Source organism: Macrosteles quadrilineatus, unplaced genomic scaffold, assembly GCF_028750875.1.
Source record: "Macrosteles quadrilineatus isolate MER2022 unplaced genomic scaffold, UCM_ALF_1.0 Scaffold_7__1_contigs__length_78375512, whole genome shotgun sequence".
NCBI lineage: Eukaryota > Metazoa > Arthropoda > Insecta > Hemiptera > Cicadellidae > Macrosteles > Macrosteles quadrilineatus.
This window is the reverse complement of record NW_026542600.1, coordinates 67446808-67468743: the sequence shown is the minus strand read 5'-3', so window position 1 is coordinate 67468743 and position 21936 is coordinate 67446808. Positions and strand designations below refer to the sequence as shown.

Sequence of the window (21936 nt, the reverse complement as noted above, 5' to 3'; positions counted from 1 at the left end):
TTATTGACAATATGGGACTATTTCAGTGTCGATCTTTTGGGATGTCGATAAACTGGGACCACACGATCTATGATACAGCCCACAGCGTAGTTAAAACAATGGTTAAAACCACTTAAAACTCCTGTCCTGATTCCGTATTCCTTGGTTGATTTTTTTTATAGTTGGGTTCTCTGGATCTCTGGAGGGTTGAGTTGACTAAGACGGGATGTCACTGCATTTTTATAGTTGGGTATTCACAATCGCTTAATCTATTAAATTGTGGATAATATTACATTTTAATTGCAAGGAAAGAGCTTACATCACGTGTATACTTCTTCTATATACAACATGGCTCACATAATTCAATGAAAATTGCTTTCGAACAAGTTTAGTTAGCTTGGACAGTGGAAGATCCCTCTGGTGTAGATCCAATTTGGTTTACATACAGGATGTGTATTTGTTAGTGATCAAATCTCGATTGAAGATAAAAATAAGCCCTGAGTGATATGCTTGACTTGTATTTACTGCTATTCATGTAAGTTTTAGTCTTTCATCTAAATGTATTGACATCGAAAATAGCTGTCAGAGTTGGTTGATAGGACAAGCTCTTATTTTTAAGGTTATGTTCAATAATCAATTTCCTACAGTATTAAGTTAGAACCTCATAGAAAGATTCTTTTTTTTTTCCATGTTCAATACATATTCAACATAGGCCTATTTATTAATTTACATCATTCAATTATTTATCAATAACGATTCAATTTTGACCTTTCAGGGCATCCTAGGTAAGCTTGCTCACGTCCAATTTAATCCTATAACACATCCAAACCTTATCATAGGGTCAATGAAGGACTTCTTTTCTAGGTAGCACTTTAATCTCCAAAGCTCTTTCTACCCTTAAAGTCAACCTACTGTATTACCAGCTTATTAAATGTCCAAATATATTAGTAGAATCAATTGAGTCCCAGCTTTTTGCCTTTGAAGGTTCTTTTTTCAATCCATCCAAATTCAAACAAAATAATTTCTCTGTTTTGGAAGGGACATGGAAAGCTAATAATTTTAATGAAGTACAGTAGGGCTGGTCTAATTAAGTTTAAATCTAAGATCTCTCTACACTATTAGTTACTTCATATAATGAAGTAAAACGCTTCATTTTGAAGGTCATATCATGAAAATGCTAGGTGCAAAATTGGTCAGCTGTTTTTGCTTAACTTATTTCCCATGAATAGGTAGGCCTATTAATTTTTTAATGTGAGTAGGTTAACTTTTTTACCTACGACCGTTTTTTAAGTACCGTAGCCGTTTCAGTACAGTTCTTAGAATTGAAAAGTATCTCATAACAGCATTGTTTACTTTCATAACAGCATAGTTTTACTCATAACAACACGGGTAACGAACCAATGAGGTTCAAGGATTGAGAGAGGAGAAGCAAAATTGTAATGATTCGAAATTCAACTAATCAGCTGTTCAGGCCAATTTAATTGTTGATTGGTGGAATTAGTGTTTGATACAATGTTTCGTTGCATCACTGTCAGTGGCAATGAGAGGTTATAAACAAAAACATAACCTCTCTTAGAAGTTATTCGAGTAGTGGTAATTAAAACACCGTCGCAGGTAAAGTAGTGTAGTACGCAACTCGCGTAAATAGTGTTAACGACACTCGTAAAAGTTTTTAAGGCTCGTACCTTAAATTTTATACTCGTGTCGTTAACACTATCTTTACGCAATCATTGCGTGAACTACTATAAAACTACAAATTGGCAAAACGGGATCATACAGCATCATTTTTTCAATTTGCTTTGTCAATTTTGAATTGGTTGTGTTCAGCTAGATAAATGAACTCATAAAGGTACTTCAAACAGTTCCTGTAGGCCTACCAGGTCTGTCAAAATGATCCATTGTAAGTTTAGTAGCCTATAGCCTACTATAAAAACGGCCTAGAGGCTAAAATGGATTGTTTGGACAGACAATAGGTAACTTAAACCTTTATTAGTTAATAAATTTGATCCAGAGGCCATCCATGAATTTAGATAAGATTGTTTCGATAAGTAATATTTGACGACAACACGTACAACATAAAAACAAAAACTGTAGTTGAGGACCTGCAATTTCATAGTGGGCAAGCAGCAGAAAGGTTTGTCCCATTCAAGATTATCTTAATGGATCTCAGCTGTTTTGTAGTAAGGTCTTTACACCATCAAGTCTTTTACAGCAATTTGTTTTGTACGTCTGGACGTCCAGATATTGAATGGCCTACTGAATGGGAGTTTACTGAAGGATTTTATAGCGGACCTAGGAGCTCTGCTTTTAATTTCAACGAGGCAAGCATAAATGTGGTGGCTGCAGACTCTTGGGATTCCTAGTCTCTGGATAATTGGTTTGTAGGGTTTTTTTTTTTTTTTTTTTTTGTACCGGTGTGGACTTTTTTTATATACTCTAGCCTATTGGAGTACCACTTTTTCCTTGACCCCACAGGTGCAGTCTACTCGCAATGAGTGAATGGAACAGAGCATGCTCAGTGATGCTATGTACACACCACCAGCTGGTTTGCTGGTCAGTGACACTGCTCATCACTGCTCATCACTGCTTATCACTGCTCAGTGACACATTTCTGGGGCGCCTCAGGAGACATGGACAGTATGGTCGTTCCAGTCTAGTCCGTTGTCATGCTGGAAACCAAGGAATTTTTCGGTTGTCATGTTGTCCAAGGGTCTATTGAGCGAGTTCAAAGGAGTCCCTGGGTTTTGTCTCCATTTAGTTGAACTTTTTTCATCTGAAACTATGCTTTGGCTTTTTGGACCTGGATTTTTGCTACTTGGAGTGTTGCTGGCTACCCATATTGTTTTTGTTGTTGTATGCCCCTTGTTTTTTGACAATAGTAAGCTTACTGTAATGACAAATATATATTTTTAGACTTAAGGCTTATTATTTAATATGAAACCTACTTATGCTTCTTGCAGACGTTTTAATTTTTTATGTAAACCGTTTGCAGTAATTCTGACCCTGCAGCACTACTTTATCAAACAACCCTGTTATTTAAAAAATCTAGTAAAGAATATTAATTTTTGAAACTATTTTTCAGGATGGAAACATAGTAAGTTTGTCCTGCAGTGATCATTATTGCTACAGAGATCATCAACATGACTTCGTTGTTCGATCCTTATGACAAATCTAGGTATGTTTAGTTTACAGTTATAAACATTTTCATTCAAGTTAGTTTATTATATTATGTAAGTAACTGTTTTATATTACATTCTCACTTATTGTTATAATTATTATTCATTGTCACCGGCCACCAGAGCTGTTTGATATAATACTTCCCAGAATTTCCATTCACAGTCCTTTAGCCTATAGGCCTAGTGAATGACCCGGGTTTCGGCGTCCTTAGAAAACGAACAAACACATAAAAAACCTAAAACACAACATAACGAGAACTATGCCTAGAATTTATGACTGTTTGCAGTAATAAATTCTAGAACTTGTTATAATTATGCCGTGTTTTAGGAAGAGAACTTATAAATCGTAAGACTCAGAGACCTTGCACGTCAACCGAAGCTTAGGGTGCATATAAACTGTGGGGAATTATCTTCTTGATCGGCATACATGTATGCCCCACGTGTTATGAATCTACTAAAAGTAGTCCTGTACAAAAATATGTCTAATAACACTTGAAACTAGAGATGTAAAATATCCGGGTATTTAAAATTTGTGGTACATACCCTGGGTATTTACCCGGGTAAATATCCAGAATTCATAAATACCCGGGTATTTTTTGTATTTATAAAATTGAGCAAGACTAATTGATGTTTAAATCTTAATATGTTAGTATCATTCTATGATAATAGTATAGTCTATAACAAGTAATTTGCCGTTTTTTCAATTACTTAGTAGTTGTTTTTTTTATATTAAAAACCCAAAGTTCATAAATAACCAGCATCTATTTTTGGTCTGAAACCGAAGTTCAGAGAAGAAACTCTAGGTAGCCTAAATGTGTACTACATAACTGTCATGTATATATTTATATTTAATTATACTAAATAACTATACTAAATTACTATAAAAATAAGGTCATAGAACAAATGAAAATAAACCTTAAGTCTAATGTTTTAATTAATGCTAACTAACTAATGCTTTAATGCTCAAAGATTCAAATGGCATATTCAAGAAATCTTTGAACGACTGCCATTTTTGACTCGGTTGTCCATTTGAGTTCAAGTTTGCGGCATTGTATTCTACTAGGTAAGGCTTTTAATTTTATGTGCATATCGAGCTATGCTTACGTTTAAGATTTTCTTCTGACTCCTAACAAGTCGCGTCCCCCTGAGGAGGTAGTGTATCACTGAATAATGTGTTAAAATGCTTTTAATGCCCAGTAACTGTGTACCAAATTTTTTACTCTATATTTATTACTTTTCTGAAATATTTAACCGTCCCGAGACTTTTTCCACTCTGTAAAAAAATATTTAATAAAATTAAACTAAAAATAAAATTAAATCAAAAGATTAAATAAAAGATTAAATAGACATATTTATCATTTACCTATTGGGTCTGATTATAATTGGAGTGTCCAATCGAAATTGATCACCACATCCAATCTTTTATATATGCATTTACAGTCTTGTAGGCTACCGGTAAGTGTAAATATATGTTTCTTGTGTTACTAGATTTTTTTATGTAAGTTTATGTAAGGTAGCCTACTTTCAGTATAAATAGGGACTGGCTATGTAGTGAAAATGTTTACAGTCTTTTTCAATCTCATTAACACTTAAAAAGCACATTTTCTACATCTAAAAAACTTGTCTACACACACATCCCTCAAGTGAAAATAGATTTCAGTGGGGTGTGATCCCCTTCTTGCGGAAACCTAACCACAGCACTTGGCCACGAGGAAAGCCTTAATTTTATAAACAGCCCATCAAAGGTATTTGTTGAATAAAATTTACCCTTTGTAGTTTAGACGTTTATAGGTGATGTTTGATTTTTTTTCAGTTGGTATTTTGGCCAAATGTCAAGGCAAGATGCCACTGACTTGCTCATGGGAGAGAAGGAAGGAGGGGTATTTCTAGTACGAGATAGCAACTCTATACATGGAGACTACGTTCTGTGTGTCAGGTGAGCTGGCTTACCAATTTAAAATATATTATTTAGACCTAATAAATTGCTCTTGGTACTTTTTTAAGGCCAACTCAACATTTTTAAGAATGGGAAATAATACAAAAATATCTGTTAGAAAATCCAAAAGGATTATTCATATAAACATAGAATAAAGTTCAATTGTGTACTTATATAAACTTACCAGTAACCAATTTTTTAGGTTTTGTTGTTAAAGAGGTCAACCCAACTCTTGCATTGCTACTATCTAATGTCTGCTTGTTGCTAAAAGCATAATCCTGTACTCTTGTATACATTAGGTTTGTATGTATGCTATGCTTTTCTTGCATACTTTAAATCCTTTTTGTTAACAAGCCTCAACAAAAAAACACATTATTATCAACTGTTTGTCACCATGGGCCTGCTTGATTTGCATGCTAATCATACATAATCGTTACCGTATAAGTAACATATCCAAATCATTGGTGACTGCAGGGGATCGGTCTTGAACCAGCAGTCTGGCTTCCAAAAAAATCTGGCTTATCAGCCCAAGACCATGTCTACCAACTGGGAAGACTGGGTGGGCATGGGCAAATAGTTTAGGAAGCTCGCGAGGTCGATATATTCATACCTCAAACACAATAAGACATTGATAACATTTCCGTAATCGGGGTAGACGATAGTGATATAATCGCAGGAGATGTCCAGGATTTTTCTCGGTCCCAACAACCTCGGTTAATCGGGAGTGTACTGTACTTAGATTTGCTGCCACAGGGAAGATAACAAAGTGCTTTGTATGAAATAAAATGTTGCCAAATTTTATCAAAATAGATTCATTAAACTACGACGGTTTATTTGATTTTTATGAGAATTTTAAGTTACAGTTTTGTGGAATTTTTTCCCTAACCATTAGACGTACAGGTTAATGTTTTACTTAATTATTTTCTTTTAAGCTTTACAAAATGTTTTGGAAAGGAATAGTAAAATTTTATGTTTGGAGGTAAAAAATGAGAAAAAAATATCTTTAACCTATAAAATCAAGTTTTAATAGTTTGATCATGCTGGTTCATAAAGTTCTTTAAATAAACATATGCAAGTTATTATGATAATGATTTGATAAAATGATTGTTGTTTTTAGATTTCCAAGTTGTCATCTTTTTAGAGCTATGACAAGTTTTATGCATTTAATTTCATATTTTGAGAAGGTATTGGAAAGCAAAAAATGAGACCAGTGCCTTTTTATTTCATATTCAGTTACAATGTCCAGGCTTTTTTTACGTAATGTGTTACTTTTAGGCTATAAAACCAGAACTAGGCTCCTAGTAAAATCAAATTTGAACAGTTAATAGTGTAATGACAATGTAGGCCTATTTACCATAGTATTTTTTTTTTTTTCAAATATTAGGCCTATTTGGTGTTGTGTTTGATTATAATGTTTTTAATTAGTCTATTGTTGAGTCAAAGCTGAAAATAATATTTATTGAATCTATGTTAAACTGAATTACATGAAAAATACCTTATTCTACCTTATTATACCTTAATTCTATTGAATCCCCTACTTTTAATCCAGCTATTTAATCCAAATTAAAATATTCACTTTTTCAAGATAACACTAGTTCTGTCGAGCATCCAACTACTAAAGAATTGGTAAATGGTAAATGAAAAAGCTGTGTATCTACAATTTTATGAATATTTGGAGAGTTTTAAAATGCTGGATGAAAATCGACATGGCTTCCGAAGGGGGAGATCTGTTGTCAGTGCAGCTGTATCTTTTGTTGAAACCGTGATCAACTCAGTTGACCACGGTAAGTGTACAACAGGTATATTCATGGACCTTTCAAAAGCTTTTGATAGTGTCAAACACTCTAAACTTCTAGAAAAGCTTACAATTCTGGGAGTATCAAGAAGATCTCTTGATTGGTTCACTTCATATTTAACAAATAGGTCTCAATATGTAGAAATATCTCATCTAACGGATAAAAATAAAGTAATGAAATCAAACTCAGCTTATAGACCAGTCAAATTTGGGGTGCCTCAAGGTTCTATTCTTGGGCCTTTGCTCTTTTTGTGTTACTTGAGGGGCATGGAAAATATGATAATTCATAAACAAAATTCAAAATTATGTCCCTACGCTGATGACTCAAATTTAATTTTATCAGCTGACTCATTGGAGGAGATACAAATTTTTTCTTCTAATGAACTTAATAACATTGGAGACTACTTACATTATCATAACCTTATTTTAAATTCTGAAAAAACTAAGTTCATAACGTTTAAAACACAACAAAACCGAAAATCTTCAGATCCAACACTAGAATATAAATCACAAAACATCAACAGGGAAAGTAGTATAAATTTTCTAGGTTTAACGATAGATGAGCACCTAAATTGGGATGAGCATGTTAAAAATATCCTGCTAAAGATTAATTCTGGAGTTTATGCTCTATCAAAAATGTCTTTTTATTGCAATATAAACACCTTAAAGAATATATATTTTGCTCACGTACATTCCCATATCCAATTCGGCATATGGTTCAACAAAACAAAGAAATATGGACTCTATTTTAAAACAGCAAAAAAGCTATCAGGATAATGCTCAAGCTAAAGGGGGATGATTCAGCCAAACAACACTTTACACATCTAAAAATTTTTACAGTTTATGGACAATATACAGGGTGATCAACTCAAGGAGGCCACCATTGGGATATCGGAAACGGTTAGAATTAGAGAAAACTTTAAATGGGGGACATTCCTTTATTTTTTGTAGCAGTTAAAAATATGATTTTAGATTTTTGAAATTCAGCCGCCATTTTCCAAAATGGCGGCCAACTTTGAAATTTCTTATGGAACACCCTGTATTTGATCATGTTTTCGGATAGAACAGGCAATTTAAAAACTTTTTTATTCTTGACATTTTTTCGATTAACCCACTCGTTTAGGAGTTACAGCCTATGGAAAAATGACTTCCGGTGTACATTTTACACCATGTAGCTCCAAAACAAGCAGGTTTATAGCGAAAATACGAAGATTAAATAAGTCAAATAAGTCTCAAAATTGCATCCACATTCCAAAAAGACCATAAAATACACAGTTTTCCACTTTCCAAGTTTGCCGCCATTTTTTAAACAACAGAATTCCTATTTTTAACGGATTTTATGGTATGTTTGGAATGTGGATGCAATTTTAAGACTTATTTGACTTATTTAATCTTCGCAATTTCGCTATAAACCTGCTTGTTTTGGAGCTACATGGTGTAAAATGTACACCGGAAGTCATTTTTCCATAGGCTGTAACTCCTAAACGAGTGGGTTTATCGAAAAAATCTCAAGAATAAAAAAGTTTTTAAATTGCCTGTTCTATCCGAAAACCTGATCAAATACAGGGTGTTCCATAAGAAATTTCAAAGTTGGCCGCCATTTTGGAAAATGGCGGCTGAATTTCAAAAATCTAAAATCATATTTTTAACTGCTACAAAAAATAAAGGAATGTCCCCCATTTAAAGTTTTCTCTAATTCTAACCGTTTCCGATATCCCAATGGTGGCCTCCTTGAGTTGATCACCCTGTATATATGAAGTTATTCTTATTGCTAGAAAACAAGAATTAAGTGAAAAACCGATGACAAGCCACAACTATAAGCTTAGGAAAAAAAGTGGGGTTGTTGAACCTCATAGGCTCAAGTTTTATGAAAAAAAACCGTCCAATGCAGGCCAAAGATTTTAAAAATTTATCCCCAAAAATATAAAAAAAGAAACAGATTTTAATAAGTTTAAAAAATTACTCAAAGATTATATATTAAATTTAGCTATTTATTCTATGGAAGAGTTCTCCACCTCCCTGGCATAGGTAGCAATAAGTTATTTTGATTTTGTATTTCATTCTTAACTAACTAAAGACTTGTTATTATTTTACTTGTTAATATTTACTAATATCATTGTAATTGTATTTCTTTTTATTGACGCTATTCATTGTACCACCTTTGTACAAAAAATATGAATAAAGAATATGAATATGAATATATTTACAATCAATACATATATTTGTTTGGTTTGATGTCTGTTGTAATTACCATTTAGTCAGCAAAGGGTTAATATTCTAAAAACATTAAAACATTGTTCATGATCTGTGTTTTTTAGGTTATGTTTTATAATGTTTTGATTGTCAACTATCTTCAGTTCAATTTATTACCTTGTTTAAAAATGTAAAAAAAATATTTTATTACCTTACAATATACTTGTTTGATGTTGGTAAACAAACTACACATTTCATGGCAACTGCCACATCATCAGGTTTATCCTCATCTCAGGTTTGTCATAAATTTAAAATAGAAAACACAGAACACACGTAAAAAGTTGTTTAAAAAGTTGATTTTTCCATTAAAAAAATTGAAAATACATTTTTATTGCTGTATAACAGCTATGAGAAGGAGCTATGCTGGCTTGTGATTTAAAATGGTCTTAGATTAACCTTTACCAGATAAAGTTCTTATGGGTTTGAAGTTTTTAGGATGCATAAGATGTCTGATCCTATATGGACAATCCCATCTATTTGGATTAGCTATAGCCTATTTACTATTAAACATTAAAATTGTAGCATGAGCCACTCACAGATTTTGCTGCTGTCTAAAAATACAATTTCCACCATTAGTTTTTGTTACTGAGATTGTTGATGTAAGATGAAAGAGGCTATATCTCAAACTAATCTTATCAGTTTGGCTTCGTTCAAAAGTTGTTGTATTCAACAAAATCACTAATTTATATTAGAGCTCTTTCGGTGGCTCAAATAAACTAGGTCCATTTGAATTCTAAAATTGGCAACAACTTTAATATGGAATAGAATGTGAAGTGCTATCTATAGTCAAGGTGGAACTCTCCAGCAAATAAAGAAGTGAGCTGGTACAGTAGAATAGTAAACTGTACTGATAACATTTAGTGGCGAGTGCAAGGACGCGAAGCAACGACATTGCTGATGTAGATTTGTTAACTTTCCCACTACCAACTGAGCCTCTGACTCGCCAGTTGCTTCATTTATAATCTCCTTTGACAAAGAAAAACAATTTTTAATGATGTAATGTTTATGTGTTACAGAGAAGATAGTAAGGTAAGCCATTACATTATCAACAAGATACAACAGAGCGACCACACGAAGTACCGCATCGGAGACCAAATGTTTCCAGACCTGCCAAATCTGTTAGCCTTCTACAAACTGCACTATCTGGACACCACACCACTCATCAGGCCAGCACCTCGTAAAATTGAGAAAGTTGTGGCCAAGTATGACTTTGACGGCAGTGTGAGTATACACTATTTTGTGTTGATCAGATAAGCGATTAAAATTCTTCAAATTCATGCACTACTTTATCACTGGCTTAGGAGGTACCTAGCAAATTGTCCAATCCAATGTGAACAGAAATATATTACGTACAATAGAACCACTGACATCCATCCGATGCAGGAATTCAAATAGGAAAACAAGAAAGGTAGGATGGTCAGAGGAGAAAAGGTTTTTAGGAGGAGAAAAAAATAGAATTATTATAATGTATTATGGTCAATAAAATACAGCCAGATAACAACATAACCGAACATAGACTTGTCATCTGTGAACGCTTTGAGAATTGAACTGGTCTCTCCAGCACCAAAGCCTGATATGTTAACCACTAGTCTGCTGTATAGTAATTTGAATATTTTTTAACAAAAATCCAACAATACAGTATACTCTTGGAAGCAATTAACATCATAATAGAAAATGTAAACATTGACTTGCTAGTGACTCATGGCTAGAGTTGGAAGGCATAAGTGTTATAAAGTATATGTGAGGTAGGCAGAAGTGCTGCTGGTTGTCGCACTAGATGGATTTGTCCAAGACGTTGGTTTTGCAGATGTTGGATTTGGAACATTCGTCTGTTCTTTGCATCATGAGATTGGTTGTTTCCCTTTTGTATCTGTTTTATTCATCCCACTCTTCTTAATCCATCTTTTTTTATGTCTTTGTGTTTTTTACACTGGTGGATTTTTTTTTTACTTGAGAAGGGTGCTTGAAGTGGCATTTTTATTTGATGAGTTACAGGAAAAGTGCTTTGACGTTTTCAGGTAAAGTTGTCCACACCTATGTGTGTTGTGAATGCGGTAATTGAACCTGTCCCTCCCGCTCCAAAGTCCGAGATGCTAACCACTAGGCCAGCAACACCCAATCTCTATTATCTGATACATCTTAGTTATTCTCTGGTTGCTAGGCTATACCAAGTATTATCCTATGAACAAATGAATATTTGTTTAAACCGGTGTCTAGTTTTCAGATAATTTACCTGCCTCCCAAAAAGCAGACAAGAAGAAGTGAAGAAAGTTTCTCACTTTTATTTCTAACTTAGGCTATCTATGAATAAAAATTATTTTGACATTTAATTTTTGAGCAATATCTAATAAGTTTATTCATGTAATGTAGGCGACCGAGATAAAAGCTCTAATAAACATTTCAATTAGGTTTAACTAAACATCATTGAATCACTAGTGAAATCACTTTTTCAGTTCAAGAGAATTATTTATGAGTAATCTTCTTGTAGGATCAAGACGATCTTCCTTTCCGGAAAGGAGATATTCTCACAGTTATATCAAAAGATGAAGATCAATGGTGGACAGCAAGAAATGTTCTTGGGCAGGTCGGCTCAATCCCTGTGCCATACGTTCAGAAGGTAAGGAAATCATATCTAGCCTATCCTGATATTCGAAACAAGTTTAGACTGCACAGAGGCTTATCAAAAATGCTTTGGTAAACATCGTATATCTGAAATAGTTGAAATATATTTTGTTCAGAAATTAACAGGGTGTCTAGTAGTCGGGAAAAACGGGAAAGTCGGGAAATAGTATTGAATTTTAAAATGGTCTTAAAAAGTCGGGAATTTTCATGATTTTGCCCCGATCTCTCTAGACGACAATCACGTGTTCCTTAACACGCAAGATGACGATCATGACGTTTCTGTGACCGCGGGAGACAATGATGATGTCTACACGGCCACGGGAGATACTCGAGATTTTGCCGCGATCGTGGACGATGAAGTTTCGAGACCGTGGGAGACGACAATGATGTCTACATGGCCGCAAGAAATGTTCATGATTTAGCCGTGATCGCGGACGACAACAGAGACGTTTCCGTGACCGCAGCATTCATTGGTGATATCTACACCAGGACTAGAGATATACCTTAAAATGTTAACTATATCATCTTTACATTCCTTCATTACACACCCCAATCATTATCAGACGCAATAGGTGAATGACAGTGAGTTGCTGATCAAGAAATTATTTAGTGTTTACTTTGTATCCCAGCAATTAAAATGGCAAAAGTTTTTAATTGCCCAAATAGATTCAAGTACTTAATAAATAAGTGCAAGTAAAATCTGACTGAACAGTGCCTGTTGATATACTTGGGTCATAAAGAACCCTGTTCTGGGGTTGCTTGAGGCTTAATGAACCTCATAGAAAAGGGACAGGGCCTCTGAGTGATGTGGTTTCCAGGGACTCAGCAGGGGATGAATTCACCTTATAGGGCATTAAAATCCTATAGTAGACGATGTTGGGTAGTGAGTTTCACATATTCATATTCAAATACACTGATATTTATTAGGTTTGAGTGAGTAGTAATCTTTAAAGCTGAACCGAATTGAGTAGTAGTGATAAATAGTCTTACCTAAGGGTACTTGACCAGCTAATATGCTCTAATCTAAAACTTACTTATACATTATTTTGTTTAGTTAGTGTTAAGGGTTCAATGTCAGTCGCTACCCAGGTTGACTACGGTATACCGCAGGGCTCGGTCCTGGGCCCATTCCTATTTTTGGTTATGGTTAACGACTTGCCTGATAATGTCTCTGCTAGTACTGTCATGTTTGCTGATGATGCGACCTTTTTTAGAAGCGAGAAAAATTTTAATGACCTTTGTTGCACCATGAATGAAGTAGTTCTTAAGGAGGCAGCTGAATGGTTTGCAGCTAACAAATTTCTCCTTAACTTGAATAAGACACAGAATATAACTTTCTCTCTAGACGTAAGAGCACCGAAAGAGGCAGATGATGACAATAGCGTTAAACTTTTAGGTGTCCATCTTGATCCTAAGTTAGTTTGGGATACTCATGTTACTAAGGTTTGTTCAAAGCTGTCCAAAGTTGTTCACATATTGTGTCGCCTTAGATTTAGCCTACCTAGTCATTACTTAAGATCTTGTTATTTTGCTTTTTTTCATAGTGTTTTGCTCTATGCTATTTTGTACTGGGGCAATAGTTCAAAAATAAGTGAAGTTTTAGTGATCCAGAAAAAGGCTGTGAGGATTTTATTTAATGTAGACCCTGATGAGCACTGTAGGCCCTTGTTCAAACAAGCCAAGATTTTAACTGTGATAAATGTATATATTTTTGTGTGTTTATGTTATGTTAAGAAGAATTTAGATAACCTCACTTTGTCAAACCAAATCCACAACCATTTCACAAGATCTAGTCATCATATTTATAGGCAACATTGTAGGTTAAGTAAAACCCTCAAGTCTTTCAATGTTCTTAGTATTAATTTGTTTAACAAACTGCCTCATAGCGCAAAAGAAGTTAGTAATAGTAAATTTGAGAGAGTTTTGTCACATTGGTTAGTGGAAACCCCCATGTATAGTGTTAACGAGTTCTTGAAAATGACTTTCAACGATTCAATGTTACCATTCTGTGTTAAAGTCTAGGCCTATACATCTGTTTATTTTTAAGTAGGCTAAGATATTTTTAAAATGTGACTTTGCCCATTGCATGTACATGTTTAACGGCAATAAACGATTCTTATTCTTATTCTTATTCTTACAAGCTAAAACAAAATGTAGTCGGAAAAAATATTAATTGTATCATTCCATTGTCCAAGTACTCAAATGTCTTACTTTACGTTCTTAGTTTTCCAATGACTTTCTAAAGAAACAACTGTTTACAGTACGATGGAGGCCAGCACACACAGAACTGTAGGGAACATCCTGCGACTGTATCTACAGCCCCAGACCTGGCGTCTCGTAGAGTCCCCACCAACAACATTCAACAGGTACATCCTCTCATAAGTGTGGGATCTATTATCTGAACATTACCGTGCCAGACCATCCCTAGTTTTTCCCTTTGCTGTTTGCTTAAGGTTTGGTGCTGATTATGATTAAATTCATCATTTCAAATTGATTCTCATTTAAAATAAATATTTTTTCGCATAAAATTCTATAACTAAGTGCCTCTTAAAGTCCATAACATGGATATAAAATGCTAAATAACTTTTGTTCTTGTCTGTTTCAGCGCAAACTACCAGCTTATGCCCGTGTGAAGCAGCCTCGGGTACCCAATGCTTACGATAAAACTGCTCTGAAGCTAGAAATAGGAGACGTGATCAAGGTGACAAAAATGAACATTAACGGTCAGTGGGAGGGGGAATTGAATGGAAAGGTGGGGAATTTCCCATTCACTCATGTAGAGTTTGTGGACAATGAAAGCTGTGATGTCACAGAGGACAGCTAAGTGATCTGCTTTGTCTGAGTCAGCCAAGCGCCTTATGTTGTAGTGACTACGGTACACGCTATGTAATCCTGCCTAAGTTGGAGTGACTTCCCTCAAACTATACTGTCGACTCTGAGGCAGTGATGGATTGGCTTCATAGTTGGTTCAAGCAACATGTATGTGCTGGATGTATGTGTTGTATCAAACAGGTGGATTCGGTTGTATCGTTTAATTTCCAGGGCTTTGATATAGAAATTATCCCATTAAAGATATATTAATGGGAAAAACTGTTTGAGTGATAATGTTTTAAGTAGGGGTGACTATTTTGCTATTGACGTTTTAAGTAACTAAAGGAAATTTTTAAAGATATATTTTAAGTGTTAGAATGGGGCTGGCTAAAAGATGCCAACAGTAATCAACAAAATTTGTTGTTCCATTTAATTTAGTTAGATTTTAGAATTTTAAGACCAATTTATTAAAATGTAATTTTGATCAAAATTACGATTGAAGCCCTGGTATAAATCAAATTATATGAGGTTTTCTGTGTTTAAAAAATAAGCTATAAATCGCCTCTACAAATCACAACCTGGTCTTATCATATTACATAAAACTTCATGATTCAATTCCTATCTACAAAGCATTGTTTGTACCTGCTTAGACTACCTCTAGTGTTTCAATATTAGTGATTATAACATGATACATCAATACAAACTATGCAAAACTTTGGCCATAAACAAACAGGGATTTGAATGTAATCCTTTATTACCTTCGTCATTTATTATTATATTGCATATGAAACAATGCCTTATCGGGGATCGAGCTGGTGTAGTGGTTAGAGCGCGGGACTTCAGTCCCTGAGGTCCAGGGTTCGATCCCCGCCAAGTCACCAATGGATTTTATTTTAAAGATAATGCCGCAACCCCTAGGTCTAGCCTGAAGTAATGTGAAAACAATCCCAGGCTCGTGCCTAGCGTTCTAGGACAAAAAAATTTAAAAAATAATGCCTTATACTAAAGGTTAACATAACTTTGGAGCCAATCTAGACACTCTCTGGTGATGTATTTAGTTATATCCACTTTCTGTATACTGATATGAACGGATAAGGTACTTGTGTGCCTATGCTCAAGAGAAGGTTTAGGGTACTTTTCCAAAACTCTTTAAACTGGTATTTTTATGGGTTTCAGCACATAAGTGGTTTAACTGAAGTATGTGTTATAAGATAAGCCTAATCAACTCGGGTGATGTTTAGGGTATCTATCATTTATAGAATACGATATACAGGAACACTTTAACCACACCAAGTAGAGCTGGAAAAAGTAAATATTTACTGACTTAGGCTTTATAAAAGCATCCAAAAGCAGCTTCTTATTTATCAAGGCCTATTTGAGTGTATTAGTAGCTTAACAAGCTTGTCTTTTATAAAATGTAAGTTTAAAAAATGATATTTTAATTATGATGTAAAATGTAGGTAAATGTTTCGTACAAACTTAGCTCTGAGCTTACATAAAATGTCGGTTTAAGTTCAGACGCTGCTAAATATATTTGAGTAAACGAGTAGATTCTCTTCTTATTTGTAATTTGACCTGAATAATGTTAGTGGTATTATTATTGTTATTTACTTCTTTATTCTTCCTACATTAAGAGGACTACTATTCCTAATGTTTTTTCTCTTGTCAGGATAACAATACTTGTTCAGTTTAAACAGGACAAACTGTGGTGATTTTGAAAGCCCTAAATGTCCGACACCATAGATAACTTATCTGTGCGGTGATCTGAAGTTAGTAAAATACCCTTACAGTAAGACACAAGAGCAAGGCAGTGTTGACTACAGTGAAAGCATAATGCAGGGGGTGGTCTCGAACATGCGATGTCTGGTAATACAGTAGAACCCTTCATATCCAACTATGACCAACGGGACCGGGCCATGATCAGAATGGCCTAAATTTTGGATATTGGGAGGAGGAAAATCTCTTTTTTTCATGTAAGAAAGTTTATTTCACAAAAAACAATATTAGGTTTGCTGGCTAGTGGTCATGGTAATGTTTTTACCTACGCCGACTGTGAAATTATAGAGGGATACTTTTATCATTGTTCCTCATATATTCCAAGACGTACTTGTGGTATGTAAATTCCGTTTTTGAAAATGTGTACGCATGTTATGAACCTGATGTTATATTTGTGATCGTGATTCACCACCCTTGCCTGAGTAATAGCTTTGGCCATTCTCCGCCAAGGTTTATGGGGAGGTATGGGGATTACACAAAAATAGTTTATTTTTATCTACAGAAGACGACTGATGCAGAAGCTGTGCTTACAAAGTTGAAAGAAGAACTTGATTAAATCTATCTTGGTAAGGGAATTAGCTGCAGGCCGTCTGAGGCCTATCCTAGGGTTAAAGTGGGGATACGCAAAATCACTGTGCTACTGATTTCAGACATAACTCACAGAATTGCATTGTTGTGTACGAAATAGGTGACAAGAGCCTGAACTGATCTACTCCCATTGGAGACAAATAGTCACTTCAGGTTGTTGAACTCTTCACACAGATGGCTAAAAAAAGACTTCGCAATGTACATAGAAAGGAAATTGGACATAAAAACAATCTACATTAAGTGCACCTCCAGTGTAACGGGTCTTCTCTGACCGATGCTATCATATACAACGGCTACGCGACACAAGTAGAGAGAACTGCTAATTTCGGGGGAGAATTTTATAAATTGGCGCTAAAAATCCCTGTTCAGGTGCCAATGAAATGTAACGTGATGTTTTTCTTGCTGTATTTTGTAATTTGATATTTGCACAATTTTGTAGTGATAGCGGGGAAATCGTCAACAACTCTCGCAAGCAGATTGCCCAAGTCAGTGTGCTGGGAAGTTTCCAGGGTTCGAGAATAATTATAGTATCAATTAATTTAATATACCACAGATACAGATTTGTATGGACAAAATGGAGTATAGATCAGGTTTGAACTCAGTACAGATAACCAACAGCGCTACTGTACCATCATCATTGCTCTCACCTGGCAATGACTAATTGAATTGAATTAAAAAATAATGTAACCTAATATGAAATTAAGAAAAAAGTTATCAAATTTAAAACACCACAAAACTAAAATAATGTACAACTCGTCATTTATTGAGCAAAAGACCAGCACAACATTTTTCAGAAGAATAGATCAGAATTTGAACTAAGTCAAATAGTTTCAAAAATCAATTCTGGAATTTCGCCCTTTCAAAAATTGTCCTGTACCGTAATGTTAAAACTTAGAAAAAAATTACTTTGCATTTATTCATCCACATATTTCCTTTAGTATCTGTGTATTTGAAACAACAACTAAAATTAATTTAAATAAGGTACTATACTATAACTGTTTACAGGCAATCTATTTTTGATCCTATTTTTTTATTATTAAAACCTCATCTGATGTCTTCAACCTACCGGCGCACCGATATGAAACAAGGAAAAATCTTTTGTTGAAAAACAGGCACAGTTTAAAGTTTATGAAAAAAACCATCATTTGCTGGTAATTAAAAAATAAAATATATATATATATATATATATATCCCTAGAGTAATTAGAAATGAAAATGTTCCAACAAAATTTTTAACAAAATAAAAATGTCTTAATAAACATGGACATTTATTCTCAAGAAAAAGCTGTCCATATCCCTCAAGAACACTAGACATTAAGGAAACACATCTATGTAAGGAGTTGTCTATTTATATTTACATTGATATGTAATCTTTGACTCGATTCAAATGTTGTATTATGTATACTTTTCTTAGTAAATAAAGAAATTTAAATTGAAAAACTTATATAACAACGAATACTATCAAGTGAAACAAAGCTCAGATCGCATATTTCTGCTGCCACTGAAAGCATTTGTGAAGATGCGCCATCGAAAATGGATGATTTTACTGTGATTATAGGAGATAATGAAGTTGCTGTAAACGTCACCGGGATTTCACCATGACCATGAAAGATGTAGAAGATGTTTTCAATTTTACTGTGAACATGGGAACACATTCATAATTTTGCTGTAACCACGGGAGATGTTCTAAATTTTGCTGTGACCACAGACTAAAATCAGGTTTTCCTAATGAAATTTCAAAATATATTCAAAACAAATTCATAATTCCCGGAATTTCCGGTCTGTGGTGGACACCCTGTAAGTCGGGTATTGTGAGGAGTCATGCCGAGGTTGGATATGAGGGTTCTACTCTAATTATTTCACTCTTTATAATATGTGATTCTCAAAACAAGCTTTTAGTTCTTCGTCTATTCATACTACTGTTGTAGAAATGTTTGTGTTTCACAAAAGAACTCAGCCTAAACGTTGGTCTTGTTGCTTGCTCATGTTAACCTGTTGTTTAAACATCATAAATCCATATAATCCACTTTACCACCCTATTTATAAAACTTAATTATAGTAAGTATAGTGTTCACAAATGAATAATCCTTTTTCAATTAACCATACAAATATATAAGCAAAAGGTTTATTTAGTATAACCGATCTATGATGATAATTAAGACTGTTGTTTCGGTGTAAAGATAGAACCCTCAAGAAAAGAGATAACAGTATGAAATTCCATTAATCAGTAAACTAGCTTTGTAATAAATAAAATTCTATTTTTAATATTTTGTGATAGGCTCGAAGCAGTATAGATCAAGGAGGAAGACTGTTAAATGATAAGATAATAAAGTAAAATTAGTAAAATACTTATTTTTATTGATTTTATTGTATCTACAATTAGAAGAAATATAATCTTCTTTTTATTTTGAACTAGATCAGACTTCAACTAACATATTCCTTTTTGTAAATCGTTTAGCTTCTGAACAAAATTTCTTTGATATAGGTACCCATTAGATTATGCTTGCCTGTAATATTGGCACTTGTAAAAATTCTAATACATATTTATGGGAGGATATAACAATTAAAACAGGAATTCTTGATAGACTATAAATTCTGGAATGGATGTTATTAATAATATTAACAGCTTTTTATCACTTTAAAATTAAACTATTCATCAAGATGATAAATCCACCGCCAACGCATCAGATGGCATTGATGCAGGTATTTTACACTAATTAAGTATTTAAATGTGATCAGGAGGCTAAAATTCAAAATAATGAATCCACCCTTCTATTAATAAAATCCTGTATTGTAAATCAGATTTATTTGGACTTAGGTCAAAAACTCTTTTCCTTAGTCAAAATATCTTAATGTTATTTGAATTTTGTGCAGTGATTTGTACGTTGGTTTGTGAAATGGACTCTTTAAATTTTTACTATAGTCCACATAGCTTTTTTTAATTAAATATTATTTCTGAAAGTATTTTAATCCTACACAATGCTGCACAATGACAATTGTTTAGTCATTTTTGTTGCTTGGATGCCAACACTAAACAAAACTTTTCATAACACATATTCACTGTGTTATACAAAAGTATTTTACTTTTATAAAATCAACCTATATATTAGGAATTATTTTAAAATTTTCAGTTAATAAACTCCACTTTAAAAATATGCACAAATTTTAATTTTTATCATCAACAATGCTTACAACCTTTTTGTATATGTGTACAGTTATTATAAGTTATTTGCAACTATGACCAATGTAATGTCTTAAAATCGTACTTTTACTTTTTCTTTATTATTGTAAAACGTGCCGAATGAAGTACACAATCTACTATCTGTAGCTAATGTTTCTCACTTCTTAACTGTAATGGCACAAATATTCTGATTTGATGTTATTTAGAGCCTACCTGAGCACAATATATTCCGATGTATTTCCGCACATGTCATATTTGTTGTATGTATATTAAAAGTAATTACTCGAGTGTGTTTTAACTGATATATGTAGAGTGATTTTCTACATATTTATAATTTAAGTGTCACTCGTGAATAATTTAATTTGTGAAAGACATGTCATGTTAATATGGTATGGAAAAACTAAAGATTGGAAGTCAAAACTAAAGGGCAACATATATATCCTAATTTTAATTAGTGTGGGTTATATTTATTTTAAGTAGGCCTAGATGATCTAATTAAATACATTATTGTTATTATATATTGAATAATAACATTTTGAGGTTATTTCGTTACAACAGCCTAATTTAAGAGGCACAGAGTGATATAACGTATGCGATGAATGGGTATTTTCTTGTTAATAAAATTGTTTAAAAACTAGTAACTGACATAGCACTGAAATCCCCCCTTGATCATCAAATTTTCCTGGAAGATTGTTGGACGGCTTCATTTGTACTCCAGTTAACAATTTTTATTTTTCAACTTCACAAAGTACCATATTTATTATATCTGCAATCAAAATTACAGAATTACTAGTTTATATTCCTAATTATTTTGTATGTTTACTCTACAAGTATACCCGCTTTAATATTGCTATGTGACTGTTATCGTTCTTCACATTTGGACAAAAAATGCACGCTTGTAATCATTAAATGGGTAAAATAAGGTTTTTCAGTTCATACCAAACTAAATGTGATTATACATATGGAATACATAGTTCCCTCTTGGTGTAAAATTATAAGATGTGAAAGGTCTTATTTAAAAGATTACTCTGTGCCTCGGTAATTCGTAAATCGTAATATTTTCTTTTGTTTTTCAACTTGTAGCTTATAACGTAGTATTGAAACCCTGCTCATTAGTATTGTAGTAACTTACACATTTAACCTATCACTTAGGTTAATGCTATCAGACTCCATCATGATTTTATTTGTTCTTCCTATTTTAATTGCTACTAGTCAATTTATATTTGGAACAGGCATATTTTGCCAAAAATTATAAAACTTTATACACTAAATAAATGTATGTACTATACTATAGCTGTAATTTAGGACTAGACATGGTTTGCTTTCAGTACCATCAATCTCCTTGTTTTATTTATGAATATTTTAATGGTTATGTATTTTTATCATGCTATGTATGTATGTTTATATCTTATTTTAACATCTGGTAAATAAGATTTCTGTATCCTTACCAAGTTGTACGATGGATTAAAATATTTGTTAATTACTTTGGTTTTCACTTCTTGCCCAACGAATTCCAAAATATTTAACTATTCAATTCAGTTTAGACATTTGGTTTTACACATATTTTGGTAAATGAGAAAATCAAGATACTAAACCCATTACGTTTGCTACCATGATATTCTTATGAATAATAAGCTACTAAATATAGACTGTGTGTTTAGGGATGTATCTTAATTCAAATTTCAAAAGTTGCATTGTAGGTTATTTTTTATGTTTTAATATGCAGGTTTGCTGAAAAGGGGCTATTTGGTATATAATCTACCTAATCAGGTATTCTTGTTATTACAAGGCTAGTGTCTGCTCAGCAATTAGTTTTTACT

General features: G+C 33.5%; 1 protein-coding gene across 1 annotated transcript; it reads left to right on the top strand.

Moving 5' to 3' along the window:
• The first annotated feature begins 196 nt into the window (after positions 1-196).
• Positions 197-21599, top strand: LOC128997908 (adapter molecule Crk). The gene is made up of 7 exons (XM_054423730.1): positions 197-514; positions 3062-3154; positions 4969-5091; positions 10156-10360; positions 11628-11756; positions 14023-14127; positions 14367-21599. The coding sequence occupies exons 2-7, from the start codon at positions 3120-3122 to the stop codon at positions 14583-14585; spliced, it is 816 nt and encodes a 271-aa protein (XP_054279705.1). The 5' UTR covers positions 197-514; positions 3062-3119; the 3' UTR covers positions 14586-21599.
• Positions 21600-21936: the final 337 nt, after the last annotated feature.

What these genes read in the sequence shown, in the direction of transcription:
- LOC128997908 (XM_054423730.1), top strand. Translation starts at nt 3,120, where the DNA reads ATGACTTCGTTGTTCGATCCTTATGACAAATCTAG. An exon ending in AGTATGACTTTGACGGCAGT is followed by an intron (nt 10,361 to 11,627) that starts GTGAGTATACAC and finishes ATCTTCTTGTAG; the next exon opens with GATCAAGACGATCTTCCTTT. An exon ending in CCACCAACAACATTCAACAG is followed by an intron (nt 14,128 to 14,366) that starts GTACATCCTCTC and finishes TGTCTGTTTCAG; the next exon opens with CGCAAACTACCAGCTTATGC.